This window comes from Eumetopias jubatus, unplaced genomic scaffold (genome assembly GCF_037043125.1).
Source record: "Eumetopias jubatus isolate StellerSeaLion01/CBP00866 unplaced genomic scaffold, mEumJub1_p1.0 scaffold_99, whole genome shotgun sequence".
Lineage (NCBI taxonomy): Eukaryota > Metazoa > Chordata > Mammalia > Carnivora > Otariidae > Eumetopias > Eumetopias jubatus.
In genome coordinates, this window is record NW_028274905.1 from 530,629 (window position 1) to 550,530 (window position 19,902).

At 45.2% G+C, this 19,902-nt stretch overlaps 1 protein-coding gene across 26 annotated transcripts in view; it reads right to left on the minus strand.

Moving 5' to 3' along the window:
• LOC114203516 (putative phospholipid-transporting ATPase IIB) overlaps positions 1 to 17,829 on the minus strand; it is an 80,109-nt gene extending 62,280 nt beyond the window's left edge. For 12 of the 26 annotated variants that reach the window (XR_015767421.1, XR_015767426.1, XR_015767427.1 and 9 more), the window contains exons 1-2: positions 17,556 to 17,829; positions 3,001 to 3,349 (exon numbers count right to left, since the gene is read on the minus strand). Coding sequence is in view for 12 of the 26 variants with exons in the window: in XM_088020666.1 (XP_087876792.1) it covers positions 17,556 to 17,671 (116 nt within the window). In the remaining 14 variants the exon portion in view is untranslated. The other 14 variants (XM_088020666.1, XM_088020665.1, XM_088020664.1 and 11 more) reach the window with 3 other exon arrangements.
• Positions 17,830 to 19,902: the final 2,073 nt, after the last annotated feature.

Sequence of the window (19,902 nt, forward strand, 5' to 3'; positions counted from 1 at the left end):
ATTCTACAGAGATCAGCACCTTAAGCTAGAACTCACACTCAGAACCAGTCACCACAGGACAACCTGATGTCTGCCTGCTGGTGTGATACAAGCAGCAGCAGATCCAGCATTCCTGCCAACACATGTACACATTTACCGTATTTACTCAATCCCAGAGCAGTGGTTCTCAAAGTGCAGTCCCCAGAAATTCTTGGAGCCACCCCCAGAAACAAGAAACTTCTGGAAGTAGCCTACAGTTGGTATCAAGAGCCCTCGCACTCTGCTGCTTGAGAAGCACTGCTCTGGGGCTAATTTTCACGTGACGGGAAGTGCACAAAATAAGAGCACTACACCCAACTCCAGGAGGTACTAATCCAGACACTACCAACCACCAGCCTGGACTCTTCAAAAATGCCACATGAGAAGAAAGAAAACCACCACAAAGATTTCTCCAAATTAAAAGAAATTAAAAAGATATAACCAAATGAGGGGCGCCTGGGTGGCTCAGTTGTTAAGCGTCTGCCTTGGGCTCAGGTCATGACCCCGGGATTCTGGGATCGGGGGACTCCCTGCTCTGTGGGAAGCCTGCTTCTCCCTCACCCACTCCCCCTGTTTGTGTTCCCTCTCTCACGGTGTCTCTCCCTATCAAATAAATAAAATCTTTAAAAAAAGAATGAAAATGGTGAGTGCTACTCCAGATGGTCAGGAATATCCAAGAACAGAATTATTTCCATTCTGCTCTAAGACGTTATTGAAATACATCTTCTACAGTACATAACAAGCTTTAAATGTATATGAAGTATACACCCAGTGCAGAGTACATAAACGAGCTTTATATGTGCCAACTTAGCAGTCCCTCAGGGAATCTGTGGATGTGGGTGTTCACACACCTGCATGTGTGTGGGGGCGTGTGCATGTGCGGGTATATGCAGTGACGGTGCCAGGCAGTCCTTTGCTTACTAGGATTCTGTGAAAAGGTCAGAAGGCAAGATTCCAGAAGACTCCACCTTCTTGAAACTTTATTTTTTTGAAACAGGTGCCTAGCTGTCAAGAATCCAAACACAAGTGGGGCGCCTGGGTGGCTCAGTTGGTTAAGCGACTGCCTTCGGCTCGGGTCATGGTCCTGGAGTCCCGGGATCGAGTCCCGCATCGGGCTCCCTGCTCAGCAGGGAGTCTGCTTCTCCCTCTGACCCGCTTCCGTCTCGTCCTCTCCATCTCTCATTCTCTCTCAAGTAAATAAATACAATCTTTAAAAAAGAAAAAAAAGAATCCAAACACAAGTGGAATTCAATGACTATAAAGATGTCCTTGGACAATAAGGCCAATGCTGACCTGCTACCTAAGCTCCTTTTACCATCTTTTTAACATGTGGTAACTAAAAAAATAAGCCAGCAAGTGGATTACTGAGTTAAAGGTTACTGAGGTATCCCCCACTGTTGGACAGAGAAAACATTTATAAATTCCCACTAAATAACGTTTCCGTGCAAATATCTGTACACAGAACTTTCTCCATATTTTTACATGAATTCTTTCAAAGAATCCCAGAACTGCAATAGTTTGTACAAAGTCATAAGCTCTAAAACACTTGAAATATTATTGCCAACTGCAAATTTAAACTCCCACCACTGAGTGCTATGAATAATGCCAAAAGCAATTTTACCTCACCCTCATCAGATGAGAGCTAAATACATGTACCCTTCGCTTAAATAAAGGGAGGAAAATGGCATCTTGTCATCACCGGCACCGATTCACGTTTGCTAGCACACGGGGTCCTGCACTACTACTTACAAACTGTGGCTAAGGCTGCTCCCCATGCTGTTCAGTGGAGCTGGGCGTATTTGGGGCGTGTGCACTGGGGGCACCCCCGGAACTAGGACCCTCTCCCGTGGCACCAGCCTCCTCACAGGTAAATCTTCACTGGCCAGGAACTCAATGTGCCCCTTCAGCAAATGTCACCAGAACTATGACGGTTTTTGTTAGTGATGTGGTCCCCAGTGGTCTGCCCTAACTTACTTTTGCCCATAAACCCTGTTACTTCCAGCGAGCATTTCTACGAAATACGAAGTTTTGCAGGGATATATATACTATACAACAACAGAAATGGCGATGTTATTTATGCAAGAGTCCATCTCTTCCACACTGATTGGTAGTATCTCTTAAATGTATCGTATTAGAGTAATTTGGGCGCAAGAAAACAGGACTTTAACCTACAACCACATGGAACTGGACTCTCTGCAAGGACCTACAGGAGGAGATGCTGCATATTGACACCCTGACTGTAGCCCTGTGAGTCCATACGGTTCTGACCTTCAGAACTGGAAAATAATACATTTGTTTTAAGCCACTACATTTAGGATAATTTTAGAACAGCAATAGGACACTGATACAACTGCATAGCAATTAATGACGATTTTTTTCTTTGTATTCTGAGTCAATTTGACAATCCTGCTTCCCGCGACCTCGCTCTCATCTTTCCTCCCTCATGTGAAACGGCCCTCGGATAAGAGAGGGTGGTGAGGTGAAGACAGAGGTGCTCTCCTCGTGGAGGATGTAAGTGTGCCGACGGCCTGTGCTGAGGCTCCCCCGGGCACTCTGGTGCTTCAGTGCAGTGCCGATTAGGCATCGAGGGGACCCGACACACAGCACACGACAAACACAGGCACCACCTGCCCTGAGACCGTAAAGCAGAGAATAAGCCTGAGGAGACGGTGGGCAGATCTTTAGCAAACACTAACCACGCAAACACTTCTCCTCCTCCCAATATAATGTCATATAAAAAATAAAAACCACGAGACCTCTGAAAATACTGGAGTACAAAGAGTACGTTAGGCTGAGGACCCCAAGAAAAATCACCTCTCAAAATCCTTACAGGAAGGTGAGAAAACGCTCTGCAAGCCGTTTGGCTGTGCTGGGTACATACCCTCAGTCACCTGCTGAGCACCACTACATGCGTGCCCACACTGAAGACACGGCAGTCAGTAACGGACACAGCTTGTAACTCACAAGCTCAGACTCACTCACCAGGAAATCTTAAATGATAGCAGTGGCTACTGGCGAGACAGTCCCCTAGCCCTTGGAAGGTGCCGACTGAGCTCAGGCTGCAGGGGCTGCATCCAGGTAGAGGGGCAGGGTGCGTGTGGAATGACCACTGCGGACGGGAAGGTAGGGAAGGTAGGTGGGGCAGCGCACAGCTCAGGAAGGACTGCCAGTCCCCCAAGCTCAGCCACAGCTATCCGTGAGAATTCTGGAACTGGAGCTGGGACACAGAAGGCAGCCTGCTTCGAGATAACTACAACTGTCAACTCCTGTAAGGACAGCGACGAGAGGTCTACACCGCTCTGCAGATTAGGACGCCCAGAACAGCTGTCTTCTGAAAGAGAAAACACAGACAGACAGACACACAGGTAGAAAGGATTAGAAAGTGTTTCCCATAAAAATGGAAGATTAAATACACGACTGCCTTCAATACCAAAAACACTGCTTTTTCTTAAAGCTGAAACCTACAGAACAGAAAACAAGAGATGATAACAAAATGCAGAAAGCTAGAGAGCAGATAGATGGATGGTAAATAAGCAGATCCAAGAAAAACAGGAGTCTCAGCACAGCCGCGAGGAGGCAGGAGAACCCTGGGACCCCGGAGGGGCGGGCCTGGCGTCAGGGGGACCTCTGAAGTGGGTGGGGAGGGAGGAAAGAGTAGGAACTGACTGAAAGCTACTGAAGACCATCTGGATCCTCAGGTGACCCCTCCCAGCTACAGAGCAAGGGACAGCTACCCCCTGGGGGAGGGAAAGCAGAGGGCGAGGCTGAAGGAAGGACAGTGAACGTGGGTGCAAGCCAGCGTGGCCTCCCTTCCCTGCTGCCCAGGTAGAAATTCAGCGTTGAGAGGAGGAGGAGGGACAGGAGAAGCCGGCGGCCAGTGTTTGCTGAAACTGTCAGGCATGAATTTAAGCACCTCGCCTACGTTCATTTAATTCCTAGTTTTAGACAATTAACATAGGAAATTCTTACTATAAAAAAGAAAAATAACTGAAATGTCCAAGACCAAAGGTGGTCTATCCATACCACGTGACATCACCCGGTTTAAAAGAAGTAGGCAATGTGACGTGTGCCATGGCACGAAGCTTGAAAACATTTCGCTCAGTGCAATAAGCCAGACGCAATACGACAGACCCCGAAGGGCTCCACCTCCACGAGGTGACAGCAGTCAACTCCACAGACACGGAGGTACAGAAAGGCTACGGGGGCCGGGGAGGGGGGACAGCGAGGCGTCTCCCGGGTGCAGAGCTTGGGTTTGGGAGGAGGAAGGAGGCCTGGGGGCGGGAGGTGAGGACAGTGGTACAACAGCGTGAATGTGCTCACGGCCACTGCACTGCACGCTTGGGTAGACGTGCTTAAGATGGTAAGTTTTATGTTAGGTCTGATAAATTTTTTAAAAAGGAACACATTCTATAAATATCGCTGAAATCCAGCTTCCTAGCAGCCGCGTAACCCCCGGAAGATGGGTATTTCCTCATCACTACCCACATCTCCAACATACGAAGCTGGTTTCTACCCTGGGGTCGGCCTGAACGCACCACCAGGCCCCTTCCCCTCACCCTCCTGCCGGCTGCCGCAGTTAAGGAACTAGAATCGGTATGGCTATCCTGGAAAAGCCAAATCCTCACACACCAGGCACATTCAGGCAAGAGTTTGATCACTTGGGGAGCTGGCCTGTCAATGAGACCAAACACCAGAAGGAGAGAGAACACTCCTGAAGGCCTCCTGGACTGTGAGGCCCTGGAGAAGGGGGCTGGGGTCTACGGAGCCCTTCCCACAACCGGGCACCCAGGGTACCTGTATTCTGCATGGTCCAAGAAGAAAAGTTTAGCGCAAATGAGAAACTTTTACAGCACATGACAGTAAAACCATTCCTCAGAAACAGTTCTCACAAATAAAATTTAAAAAAAGCAAACACTTGGGTGCCTGGGTGGCTCAGTTGGTTAAGCGACTGCCTTCAGCTCAGGTCACGATCCTGGAGTCCCAGGATTGAGTCCCGCATCGGGCTCCCTGCTCGGTGGAGAGCCTGCTTCTCCCTCTCCCTCTGCCTGCCTCTCTGCCTACTTGTGCTCTCTCTCTATCTCCGTCAAATAAATAAATAAAATCTTTAAAAAAAAAAGCAAACACTTTGAATGACAGATGAGCAAAGACAATTCATAAAAAAAGAAATACAGCTGTACTTAGAGAATTATGTGCAGCCACATTAGGAACTCTAACCCTTCCCACACACACCTGAGGGACCGCCCTGGGCGAGCGCTGTCCCGACGAGGACAAGCACAAGAAGCGGGCTGCCTACTTGCAAAGGGAGACGTGCTGGGAAGACTCTAATACAGAAGGCGCGAGGGCCAGAAGGAAGCCGAGTCTCAAGAGGAGACACCTGCATGAAAGGAACCAACCACAGAAGGTCTTGGGAGACCTGGAAGGGGCTGCAGAGCCTTGAGGGCTCAGGACTGGAGAGAAAGCCGGGGCAGCTGGAGTGGGCAAGGCACGGGAGGGACACCGGATGCGGCTGAAGGGGTGGGCAGGGCTGAGTCCCGTGGGCACGGCCTGCCAGGATAAGGAGTCTCACTTTAACTCTCAGGGGAAGGGAAGTCAGTGGAAGGTTTTAAGACTAGGAGTCATTTTTGTTTCCAAGAGAACTTCTAAAACACGCAAATTAAAACAACTGAAAAAAATTCTTCACCCTTAGCATTCTTAACAGTCTTGGTTAACGAAGCACTCTTAATGGCTAGCAAGAGTGTGAACAACTTTTATGGAGGACAGTTTGTGAAAATGCCCTGACAGCCCTTTTTTGTAATGGGAGTAACTTTAACCATAGCTTCTAATGATCCATGAAAGCAAATATTTGAAAACATGAAAAATGTACAAAAGATTGATCTACCAAGATGACCATGACTGTGCTGTGCTGCTCAAAAGTCTACCCAAAAAGCACGGAAGACTTTAGTTCCAGTGATGAGACCCGGTCCCGGGTGTCGGACACCCACACACTGTCGCTGACAGCAGTAAGGCGGAGGGAGGGCCTTCCGAGAGTCACAGGGAGGAGCGGCAGCACCTGTCCCCGCCCCGACCAGCACCCAGGGTCCCCTCGCTCCAGTCACCATCCACACACCACACAACATCACAACAGGAGACTCGTCATTTGAGGGGCTCACACAAAAGCTCCTCTCAGCTGTGAGGGAGCGGGCCTAAAACAGAGTCAATAGGTTTCCTCAGAAAAATTCCTTTTTTCTCATTCTCTGCATAAGATCACTTCTTTTAAAACAGTCAACTAGAAAATGAATATTTATACAAAATGCAATTAAAATTCAAAATGCCACTTAAATATATTATAATATAGTATACAAAATGAGATTTTTAGTCTTTTTCATTAAGTTCTTTCAGCGATTGTGCTGCATTTTAGCAAAAGTCACAATCTTATCAAGTTTCATGCTAGAAAAGTAGTACAAAGAGTCTGAAAGATAATGAACATAAGCAACATCACGTTTAGTAACCTCCACTTCAGAGATGGAGCCTTTGAACTGGCAAGCAATTTATTCCATTTCCAAAGCAATTTTCCTATCGTATTGAAAATTTTACCTCAGTATTTAAAAACAATAAGATGATGAATAATGGATTTTTTCAGAGACAGGATAAGCAGAAAATCCTAAGTGTCTGTGTTGCCTAGTGTCATACACACTTAATTGGTTTGTCACTCAAGAAAAATCAACGTTTCCAGCAATTAAGTATAATTCTGGAAACATATTTTTAAAAAGAGTAAAAACAATGTGAACAAAGAGACAGAACAGATGATACCAAACCCAAGAGTACTGCCACACTAAGAAACGGAGACAACTCTCTTAGCTGCTGCCAAAGGTTTAGAAAAATTGGGAACCTTCAACAAAAAACACTCAAGTACTAGAAGGTGCGTAATTTACATGTATCTAAGTAAAAGTAGGTCAATACAGTAACTAGCTTAAACTCACATTAAGTATGTAATAGCCTTATTGTTTCCATTTTGAGGAGAAGCATTGCTGAGAAGCCAACTGATAGTAAAGGGAGAAACCATTTAAAATATGCCTAATGCTTAAACCTTCTTTAAGAAAAATAAACACTGCCCTCTTTGCCTACATGTTAATAGAGTAGAAAAACAAAGCAACAAAGTACTATAAAGAAATGGGTATGTTTCCTTCATCAAACACAGCTTCCAAGTTCAAGCGTGTCACTGATGAGTCACTAATAAGCAGCAAAACTGTATACTGGGAAACTGGGACTCTTCCCTTCCTACAGTAGCAGAGGAGTTAAACAGCAGAATAGTTGTGTAGAAAAAAAAAAAAAAAAAGGAAAGGAACATTGCCTGAAAGGCACGCCTTGACCTCAGCAATAAAAACAAGCAAGACGCGCAAGGGCCAGTCAGTGCCCACGCCCGGAGATGCCCCCCATGTGGACTATGGACACAGTAACCTCGGAGCCACCGACTCCTCTTCCACGGCGTTCTGTAAAAAAACCTCAATACCAATTTCTTAACATAAGAAATTACACCAACGCTATACATGAATCGAAACAAGCCTCTAAATTAGAGTAATGGGACAATATCTAATATTATGTAAACGCCAATCCAGATATTAAAAACATACGTGGGCCGATTAGCTCAGGACACATGACCCAGTTATACCCAAAACTGTCATGTTCACAATCACCAAATCTATCTTCATGCTAATACTGTCAGCTGTAGAAACTACAGTGAAACAGACCTGTTCTGGCAGGTTTAAAGAATTTCATGAACTCGAGTGAACTACAGATCCTTAAAAATATGTCTCTGATTCCAAGGAGTCCTGGGCCTGAGCACTTTGATAAACACTATCTTAAGAATCATTTGGTAGCGGCACCTGGGCGGCTCAGTCACTAGCGTCTGCCTTCGGCTCAGGTCGTGATCCCAGGGTCCTGGGATCGAGTCCCACACTGGATTCCCAGGGGGTCCGCTTCTCCCTCTGCCCCTCCCCCTGCTTGTGCTCTCTCTTTCTCTCACTCTCTGTCAAATAAATAAATAAATCTTAAAAAAAAAAAACAAAGGAAGAATCATTTGGTACTTGAAAAAACCTTTTCAGCTGTGAAAACACAAAAAAGAAGTTTCATCTTTATAACTAGAGTAAAGGCATTTTTTTAGATCATCATAACTGTAAAATTTTTAAAGATTCAGAGGAAATCGTGTATAGACACTCATTCTGAGTGTCTATAAAAAAAACTGTGTTGCCTCTATTAAGAAACACACGAATATTTTAGAGATAATCAGACAAGAGCCATCTGTTCTCAGCATGACTCTCTTCTCAAACACTAAAGTTTAACCATTATAATATTGCAAATGACTCTAGGCAGGGCCAAAAGCCACACTGCAACATGAAGCAAAGAATAGGTACTAATAGACATGGATAAACACAATGATGTCCAGTGTCAGTCATTCTCTTTTCAAATGTGAAGATAATTTGAATGACATGGGTACCATTTAAAAGACAGAAATGAAAAATATCAAATTAACAAATACCTTACTTTTACCCACCTATACATACTACAAGAAGAAAATCAATGCCTCACATTAGTTCACAGAAAATGATCTTAACAAGTAATTGCACTCTTACTGAACTATTAAATACTATGCGTGGGACACAGCATTTCATTCACCTAGTAACTTCCAAAAAAAAAAAAAAAACCCACCCCCCCAAAAAAAACCAAGAACATCCTCCTGTATTAACCATACTCAAATCATATCTAATTTGTCCCCTTGAAATTTTCATAAAGTACAAACCCAATGATGAAAAATTTTATACCAGTTGTAATAATTTATGATCACTACATGTTAAATATATTGTGTCCTAAACTAGCATGATTATAATGAAATAAAAGTAGTTTCACTCCAAGGAAAACCTGAAAACCTTTAAAATACATTACTACAGTTCCTTATACCTTATGAACACAAAATGACATTTTTATATGGTCAAAAAAAAGCCTTTTAAAGCTCACAAAGCAAGAAAAGCCCGTGTCAAAGCTGTTTTTCTAACAACTAATTAGCTTTCAATTGCCAATGTGGAAGAAAAAGACCCCATAATATAAACTTTTGTTATTGGAAATAGAAGACTGAATTTGCACTTTTTATTTTTTTATCTATTTTTTTAGCTGTCTTCTAATTTACAGCACACATTTCCCAAAACAGAAATACTAGAAAAGCCATAATTTGGATATAAAACTTTACTCACTTTACAGTTCTGAAATATGAAATTAGAGATTTGTTATATATTAAGTCAAAAGTACCCTAAACACAGTTAGCTTTGTTAAGTATATCTCACTGCAGTAAGAAAACCTCCAGAGATGAGGTGCGGGAGGTGCTGAGAGGCGGGGCGCTAGGTCTCTCTCAGAGGTGAAGAAAATCTTCCAACCCTGCCCGTGGTGATGGCTGCATTTACCTTGTGAATACATAAATAGTGTATTTTTTGAATACACTGAATTTTACACTCCAAACGGGAGGCCTGTAGCCAAAACTTGTTAGTGAATGGAAAAATAAATAATAAGACGGACTTTCAAATACAAAGAGTAAAGACAAAAACAGAACAAAGGTAAATGACTCCTTCCTGCCAGTTCCAGAACAAGACTTGAGCAGACAGGGCGCCCTCCCCCTCTCCCCCATAAGCTATAACCCTGGAGACGACAGAGGGAAAGGTGAAGAGAAGGAGGCAGACCAGGAGGGACCCAGACCCCAGAGGTCACACAACAGGGAGTTCCCAATGCGCTCCTTCAGCCTCATTTATCCCAAATTGTGTACCAGAGAGTCAGCAGCCAGAAAAACCACGGATATAAACCAAAGAGAGCCCCAAGAACAGCCCAGGCCCTCCTGCCCATCCCTACCACTGGGTTCACAGGAACCCAGACGTAAAGGCCCCCCAGGCCATACTGCAGGAGGCCAGAGGCTGCAATAAACAGGCATTCCTCCCCTCCCCAGACAAGGGGACATCAGCAGAGCCCCACGCGGCACCGCAGACCCCATGTCTGCCCAGCGGTGAAGGGGGCACCCTCTTCTCCCAGGTGTCAAAGGGAACCCAGCTTTCACCCCATCTGCCAGCAACAAGGCAGCACCACCTCATCCCACCTCCCTAACCCCAGTCCCATGGGGTGTCAGAGGAGGCCTGATAAAACAGAAGATTATTTGAATAAAGTCCAGAACCTCCCAGCATAATACCCAAAATGTCCAGGATACAATTTAAAAAAAAAAAAAGGACTCATTATACCAAAAGCCAGGAAAATCTCTAATCCTGAAGGAAAAATAACCAACAAATGCCAACACCAAAGGGATGCATATGGTGAAATTATCTGACAAGGATTCTCATATCCATCATAAAAATGTGTCTATGGGCAATTACAAACATACTTGAAGCAAATGAAAACAAACAAACAGCTATTTCAGCAAAGAAAGCTAATATGAAGAAGAACCAAATGGAAATTCTAAAACTAAAAAATACAATAATGGAGATTTGAAAACAATGCATAGGGTTCAGGGGCAGAAAAGAAGAGACAAAGGAAAAGTCAATGAACTTGAAGAGTGAACAACAGAAACCAATCTGGACAGAAAATGGACTTAAAACAAATGAGGAGAAACTCAGGACGTTTGAGACACAAGAAAGATCTCACAAGGTGTCTCCAGAGAGAGTGTTAGAAGAGATGAAAGAGGGTGGGGCTCAAAAAGTTCTAGACAAATAATGGCTGAAAACTCCTAACCTGACAAAAGATAAAACTTGCAGATTCAATATGCTACGTGAACCCCAAACAGTATAAACCCAAAGAAATCTATGTCAAGACCCATAATAATCAAACTACTGAACTAAAGACAAGAAAAAAAGCTTGTAAGTAGTGAGAAATGACATCTTACCCACAGGAAAAGAAAACATTCCAATGACATCAGATTTCTCATCAGAAATCATGGAGGCCAGAAAGAAGTAGCATAACATTTTCCAAGGGCTTAAAATAGAAAAAGGACTGTCAACCCCAAATTGTGTATCTGGTGAAATTACCCTTCAGGAATGAAGCAGAAATAAGACCTTCTAAGACGAAAGAAAACTAAGAGAATTTGTTTTCAGCAGACCTACACTAAAAGAATAGCAAGGAATTCTTAGAACAGAAATAATAAGGAATTCAGGACCTTCAAGAAATAAGAGAACAACAGAAATAGTGAAAACATGGGTGAATAGAATAGGCATTTCTTCTCCTTTTGAGTTTTCTAGATTATGTTTGAGAGAGAGAAAAATTAACACTGATGTGTAACTCTAGTCATATGTAAGGGAAATATTTATGTACTTTTGCAAAATTAAAGTATTTATGTAATTGTACAAGATAATTACTTTACCAGTAAGGATGAGTAAAGGGATGTAAAGAGGTACTGATTCTTCACTTTACTAACACTGATAAAATATCAACACCAGAATACTGTGATGAATCACATATGTATAATGTCATATCTAGAACTACCACTAAATAACATCTATACAAAGACATACAGTGGAGAAACACCATAGGTAAATCAAAATGGAATTCCAAAAATTGTTCAAGTAACCCACAGAAAAACAGGAAAAAGAAAACAAAGAAACAACGCAGCAATCAAAAAGGAAAATGGCAGATATAAGCCCTAACTTGTCAATCATTACACTGAACATAAATGCTCTAAATATATCAATCATAAGACAGAGATTGGCACAGGCTCAGGTCTTGATCCTGGAGTCCCGGGATCGGGTCCCGCATCGGGCTCCCTGTTTGGCGGGGAGTCTGCTTCTCCCTCTGACCCTCTCTCCTCTCATGCTGTCTCTCTATCTCATTCTCTCTCTCAAATAAATAATTCTTTAAAAAAAAACAAAAACAAAACATAAGCCAACCATATGCTGACTACAACAAACTTACCTTAAATATAAGCAGGTGGAAAGTAAAAGGATGGAAAATTATATGCCAGGTAAACATTAGTCAAAATAAAGCATGAGTGGCTATATAAATGTCAGAAAAAGGAAAGCCCAGAGCAAAAATATTACTAGAGACAGATGGAAATTATAAAATAATAAAAGCATCAGTCCATCAAAACAGAGCAATCCCAAACATGTCTGCACCAAATGACAGACTGGCAAAACAGTAAAGTAAAAATTGATAAAACCAAAAGGAAAAATAGACAAATGCACAATTACAGTTAGAGACTTCAACGACCCACCCTCAACCAAGAAAACAACTAGAACATAAACTAGCAAAGATAACAGGATCTTATCAACATTTCAGAACATTTCACCCAACGACAGCACAATACACCTTCTTTTGGGCCCTGAAATTCTTACCAATACAGACCATATTCTTGGTCACAAGACAAACCACCAAAATTAAATGAAGTAACACGAAGCATGTTCTTTAACCACAAAGAAATCATGCTAGAAATTAGTAACAGAAAAATAACAGCAAATTTTCCATACACATTCCTAAGTAATCCATGAGACAGAGGGGAAGTCTCAAAGTAAAACAAAATGCCAAAATTTGTGGGACACCGATAAATCAGTGCTGAGAGGGAAATTGACAGCACAAAATCCTTATGTTAAAAAAAGAGGAAAAGTCTCCAATCAATAATCTAAACTCCCACCATAAGAAACAAGAATGAGAAGATAAAAAATAAAACCTAAAGAAGCAATCAAAAAGAAGGAAAAGTAAAGCACAGAAATTAATAAAAGTGAAAACAGACAACTACAAAAAAAATAAGAAAAATAAAGGATAGCTCTTTGAAAAAACTCAAACCTCTAGTAAGACTAACCAACAAAGGAGTGAAGGCACAAACCACCAATATCTGAATGAAACAACATCAAAAAGATAGTAAGAGAATAGATGATGAACAACACTACACACATAAATATGGCAACTTTCCTGAAAAGGACCGATTCCTCAAAGGGCACAATCACAACTCACCCCAAACAAAATAGCTCATTTGAATAGCCTAGTTAACTATTAAAGAAACTGAGTTCGTAAAGTGAAACACCCAAAAAAGAAATCTCTTAGGTCCAGACGGTTTCACTGGGAATTCTACCAAACATTTAAAGAAGAGAGCAACTCTATTCGAAGTCTTCCAGAAAGCAGGAGAGAAGGGAACACTTTCCAAGTCATCTCATGAGGCCAGGCATCAGGGCTAAAATCTGACAGTCACTGCCGTTCCATTCATGGAAAAGAGACATCTACAGTCAAGTGCAATCTGTGCTCTGAGGGGGAACAGGGGCCTGTAGGAGCCAGCAGGGGCATCTAACTCTATCCTGGCTGGGGTTGAGATAATGGAAGGCTTCAAAAGAAAAGTAATTTTCGATGCTGACAGAGTCAGAAATATAGCCACTGAAATATGGAGATTTTAAATGCCAGAAGAAACAGCTAGAAGAATCCAAAATAAGTGCCTTGGGGGTGAGAGGCTGGGGTAAGGAGGAAGCAATAAGCGGAGTACAGAGCCACAGTATATTCTCATTAGCCTTTTACCATATGTTATTATGATAAAATACAACCAACCTTCACAAAATAACGTAAAAGCACAACTTCCAGTTTAAGATCCATCTCTCCCTGCTCCTCTTCCCTAAGCCCAACTATAAGCTTGGAAATAAAGCAAGAGCCAAACAAAGGAGAGCTCTGGAAGGGGGCGAGAAGGCAGCAGTGAAGAGGAAGAGGGTTAGGGGGGCTTGGGACCAAGGACTGAGAAACGACACAGCGGCAGGACGTCCTACAGGCCCTCACCCAACAGCAGGAAGGAGACAGGCCTGGCATTCCCTAACTCCCAACCCAGCAAGGAAAGGCAGCCCAGAAAGATCATTCCTCCCCTGGAGGGAGCAAGAGTACACCACCACCAGCAAGAGAGATCAAAAAGTGCCGTGGGAAACGGCATCCTTCCCCATGGAACTAAGACTCCCCTGTCCCATCGAGGGACAGGGGTGCATCTGGGCGGCAGCAGTTAGAGGAACCCTGCCACAAAAACAGGTTAGAAGCCTCAGAAAGCCCCTGTGTCCCCGTGGGCCGAGACGCCCCTCTCTTCTAACCAGGAGGGAAACCAGGCAGCATCACCAAGCACAGCCCCACTTCAGAAGCAGCCAGTCCAGGAAACCGCTTCTATTCAGGGCCTGAACTCCCCTCCTCTGCCACCAGAGACCAGAGCAGCAGGAAGCACCAGCAAGAGGGATTCCAAGGGCCACAGCGGTGCTGAGGCTCCTCCCCTAACCAGACACACCAGAACAGCCAGCAGGCTCGTGCAGAGCGGGTACAATCACAACCACTGCCCATCCAACAAGGCCTTTTCATCACATGGACTGACCATTCCTTCTCTTACCAAGAGACACTGGGCCTGGGGAGATCGCCTCTTCCTTTCAGCACGATAAGCAGGGACAAGAAGGAGTCCCAGTACACCACATAAACCAAGCACACCAAAAACTGTAACACAAAATTAAACTGTCACTGGGATCACAACCCACAAATGTAGGCCAGGACCTACAAGGTAAACCTAAACAGGGCGATCACCTGCTAAAGTAAAAGATATAAACAGAACCCACATTCTCCAGACGTAAGAAACAGAATGTCCAGGATAAAATAAAAAATCATCCATCACATCAAGAACCAGAAGATTCACAGTGTGAGTTAGAAAGGATAATCAACAGACACCAAAACTCAAATTAACTCAGATACTGGAATTATGTGACAATCATTTTAAGCAGCAAACATAAACATGCTTCAACAAGCAATAACAATTCTCTTGAAACAAACAGAAATTATAAAACTGACAAACACACTAGTTCAAATGAAACACTGCTGCATGGAATCAACAGAAGAGTGAAGATGACAAAGGACAGAATTAGGGAATTTGCGAACAAAAATCAATACAATGCACACAATCTTAACACAGAAAAAAGAAACTGGGGGGGGCGGGGAACCTAAGGGAATTATGTAACACTAACAAAAGATCCAACATTTGTATCACCCCAGTACCAGCAGGAGAGAGAAGACAGTGGAAACCAGAGTCCTTGAAGAAACTCCCCAACTTTGGTGAAACAAAACCCAACAGATTAAAATCTCTTACTAAATACCAACCAAGATAAACCAAAAGAAATCCACACCAAGATACATCACAGTTAAACTTGTAAAAATGAAAAACAAATAAGACCTTGAAAGCAGTCAGAGAGAAATGACACGTTACCCGCAGGGAAACGCCAACTCGCGCAGCAGTGAACTTCTCATCAGGAATCATGAAGGCAAGGTGGGCAGTAGCCAGTTTTCAAGGCTAACGAAAGAACTGTCAACCAGGAATTCTATACCCAATACATCCATCCTTCCGGAATGAAGGGGAAATAAGAACATTCTAAGGTGGAAGAAATTTCAAAAATTGGCTATAGGAAGCACTTCAAATAGAAGGGAATGGGGAAAAAAGAATCCTGGAATACAAGGAAGGAGTAACAGAAAGAGTAGAAACATGGGTACGTACATTAGACTATCCTTATAATCATGAGTTTTATAAATATTTGATGATTTAAACAAAAAGTGTAACACCATCTGATACTCAAGATAGGATATTTGAAGTGTAGGGGGAGAAGATGGGTAAAGGGACCAAAATGCAAGTAAGGTTTACACACTCTACTCCACAGACTAAAATACGAATCCCAACGCCCCATGGTGATAAGTCACATACGTATACTGCAATACCCAACAGAGCACACACTACAAAAACTACAAGAAGACCTACACTCAAAAACCCCGCAGAGATCTCCAAAAAAAGTTCAAATGACCTAAAGGAAGTCAAAAAGAGAAACAGAAGAGGAATGAGAATCAGAAGAAACAAAATAAACAAATAATAAAATAGCACCTACACTCTAATGTAGCAATAATTAACTTAAATGTAAAGGGTCTAAATACACCCATCCAGAGAATGACAGAGTGCATAACGGAAAACAAGGATCCAACAAAGAGACTCCAAATTCAACTTAGGCTGAAAGCAAACACCATGCAAACATTAATCCACAATAAAGCAGGAGGAGATTTCAGAGCAAAGAAAATTGCCAGAGACAAAGAAGAACATTACGCAAAAAAAGAAACACTCTACCAGAAGACGTAAGAATCCTAAATATGTACACACCAAATGACAGAGCCTCAAAATACCTGCAGCAAAAACTGAGATGCAAGCCGCGACGGAAACCTATTGTGAAATAAATAGCATATTTCCAAATAATGATCTCCCCAAATCAAGCACTCAGAGAATTTCTGACACAATCACTGTTACAGGTACTGTCAAGGAGGAAAAGAGAAATGGTACTTCTGGCCAAACGCTAAACACAGGCACCTCAGTAGGTTCTCCTGTAACCCTTCACCATCCTGTAGGAAAACAACAGTATTCCCCCCCATTTTACATCCCAGGAAATGGGCGTTCAGGTTAATGAGATCAAACAGCTAGTCAGTAAATGAGCCGCGATTCAATTCAGCTCTACAACATTACAACACATACTTTCTGACTCCATGTTACAGCTTCTCAAAGAGCCCAGAACCAAAGTTACTCTAAAACTCGAATCCTGAAGCAACTGGATATTGAAATTTTTTTTTCCTCTTCTGTACTAAAAGTTAGCAGCTTCTGCGGCACCTGTCCAACTCTCGATTTCAGCTCAGGTCCTGATCTCAGGTGCTGGGATCAAGGCCCGCCTAGGGCTCCACGCTCAGGGGGAGTCCGCTTGAGGTTCTCTCTCTCTCTCTGACCCTCCCCCCCCACGCACGGGCACTCTCTCAAATAAATTTTTTAAAAAGTTAATTGCTTCTACAATTCCTTAGGAATAAAATTTCGATTAACTGCAGAAGACAGTACTTCCTCTTTTTATAAGTTCCTTTTTTATAAAATATAGTATTCCTCTCTTCGGGCGAGAAACAAGTTAAGTGCGAGCTGAAACCAACTAGGCGAGGAGGCTTCCATTTTCAACGAAAGGTCTCTATGTTTTAAATGGACGACTGAAGTGGGGTCCCATTAAATAATCTAACCTTGTGAAGTTCCGTTTCTCATTGCTAAAAGCAAAACTTCTGGCCAACGAACATGATTAAGTGCACCTGGGTTTGGCACATGACCTGAACCCTTTGCGTTTGTGACAGGCCGTGCTTCTCCACTCAGGTTTGGGCTTCGTGTCTGCACGTTCACGGTCCCTACGGGAACCACGCCGAGGCTCGGACAGCAGCAGTGTCTGCGGGATGAGGGCCCCGCCCGCCCGGCTCCCGTGAGAGCGCCGCAGCCGCACGCCGGCCCCCACCTACGAGGGCGTCGATGGCCAAGGCAGCCCAGGACTGGGGCGGAGCTGGGGGTGACCCCGCCCGGCCCCGACGCTGAGTCCCGGGGCCTCTCCCAAGGGTGGACGCCCCCCCAGAGTGCAGGCGCGCGGGAGTCGGAGCACTGTGCGCGGCCTGCGAGCTGGGACAGACCCGCCGCCGGGGGCCGGGGGGCGGGGGGCCCGGACGGGGCGCGGGGGGAGGGCCGCCGCGGGGGGGAGGGAGGTCGGCGCCGTCGTTACCTGCTGGGCCGTTCGGCCCCCGGCCCAGGCCCGGCCGCGCTGTAGTAGGTCGCGCGTTTGCGGTTGGCCACGGCGGCCGCGCTGCGCACCGGGTACAGAGGGATCCGCTCCGCCATGTTCCGGCCGCCACTTTCCCGCCCCTTCTCGATTCGCTGCCTTTCCCCGCCCTCTCCGCTCAGCTCCAACCCGGCTGAGGCGCCGCCCGCGCGTCCGTGCCCGCCCCGCGAGCGCCGGAGCCCGAGAGCTTCACAGAGCGTCGGAGCCTGATGACGACAGCTTGCGGCGAAAGGAGGGCACAAAAGGCGGCGGCGTTAAGAGGCTCCGTCCCGCGTCCGGGCCCGATGACGTCAACGCCGCGGCGCGGGCGCAAGCGGAGGCGGCGACCCGCTGAGGCTCCGCCTCCCGCGCGCCGGGGCCGGATGGCGTCCCCGCGGCGCGCGGAGGGGGTGTGTCCCGGCGGCCTCGCCCCGGGCTCTGGGCGCTGGGGGCTGGGCGCGTGCGCGTGCGCGAGGGCGCGCGCCGGAGGCCGGCCCGGGGCTGTGCCCCAGGTGCGCGTGTCCGGGGACGGGGACGGCGGCGGCCGCGGCCCCCGGAGTCCTGCCTTTCCCGGTCGCCGGGGACTTCCCGGTCCCTTAACTCGCCGCCTTGTCGGGCTTCCCCTGCGCGCAGGTGTGTGCGGCGTTGTCCCGCACCTACGAATACAATTCCCGTAAGTGGCCTCCAAAGAGTGGGCCAACAGTCGAGTCCAGAGAGTGCTCAACTTCGCGCTCGTGTTATTAAAGTTTGTTACTGATTCATAGCTTGGAAGTGTGGTCTGAACTCTTTCCATGCTTTAAAATTGAGGTTTTCTTCTGATCAAAAATAAAGCCAGCTGTCCGCGATGTAATTGACCCAGGACCCACAGAGTTAGCTGTGCCTGCTCCCTTCAGTCATAATTTTTGACTGAAAAAACTTGACTTCCAATGCCTGCTGTTGGCCGGAAGCCTTACCGGGAAAGTAAACGGTGATGAACGCGTTTTGTATGTTGTATGTATAACATACTGTGTTCTTACGATAAAAAGCTAAAGAAAAGAAAATGTTATAGAGGAGCTCATGAGTTAGAGAAAATGCATTTACAGCACTGTTATGTATATTTATTGGGAAAAACCCCCGTAGAAACCCATATTATTCAGGGGCGCCTGGGTGGCTCAGTTGGTTAAGCCACTGCCTTAGGCTCAGGTCATGATCCCGGAGTCCCGGGATCGAGCCCCGCATCGAGCCCCGCATCGAGCCCCGCATCGAGCCCCGCATCGAGCCCCGCATCGAGCCCCGCATCAGGCTCCCTGCTCGGCAGGGGGTCGACCTCTCTCTTTGACCCTCCCCCCTCTCATGCTCTCTCTCATTCTCTCTCTCCCTCTCTCAAAAAAAAAAAATTATTCAAGGGTCATGTGTCTTGGCAAATAGATTTTCTGTTCCAAGATGGAAATGCTAACGGAGTAGTGGTGTTCTTGGAGACCTCCTTCTAATCCACCCCAGTAGGTGGTCATTTCCTTAATGCTCCTTGAGAGTCGGTTTGGAGGCACCTTTATCATGGGGTCACTTCTCAAGAGGATACTCACTCTAAAGAGTCCCAGCGGCCCCACTTGTTCCAAGGTGCGGCCCCCTGCAGAACACCTGTCTCTCCTAGCATCCCACAGTACGTCTTCTTGGAAGTTGCCCAAACTGCTTCCTGGCCCCCTTCAGACAACCAAGGACGGTCAGAAGTACCTGCAGACAAACTGAAGTCTCTTCTACTCCAAAATCCCACCTTAATAGGATGCTTCCCAGTCCAAGGCTTTTCCCCTTCTATGTGATAAAACTTAATTTCCTTTCTAAAACCCTTGAAAGTGACATCAGAAGGGCTCCCTTGCTGCAAGTTGATGGGTAAACAGCCTTTATTAATTTTGTCTTGAGGTCGTTTTGTTTGTGATAGTTTGAGGTATTTATTTCAATGACTTTTATTTTTTACTTTGAAGATTTTAATTGGTCCTTTTTCCTATGCATCTATTCTTATTTCATTTCTGTCTTTTGTTTCTTACTTTCAATTATCTAAGGAGAAGAAAATGTTTTGACTGTTGATTTGTTAACTTTCTTAGCATTGGGTTTCTTCACATGTCCTGGAATTTAGGTTTGCGGGCAGCGGGCAGGAGATAGCGGCTCTTCCCCCTTCCCCTCCTGCTCCTCACCCTTCCCTAGTCAGTGGCCTTGCCATCGCTTCCACCTGCAGCCCAGAACGGGGTCCCACGTGGCATGTCAAGGCTTTCAATAACAGGGAGAGCATGTCAGATGCAGGGTCTGCAGGCAGTGGTATTCATTCTTGGTCTTCAGT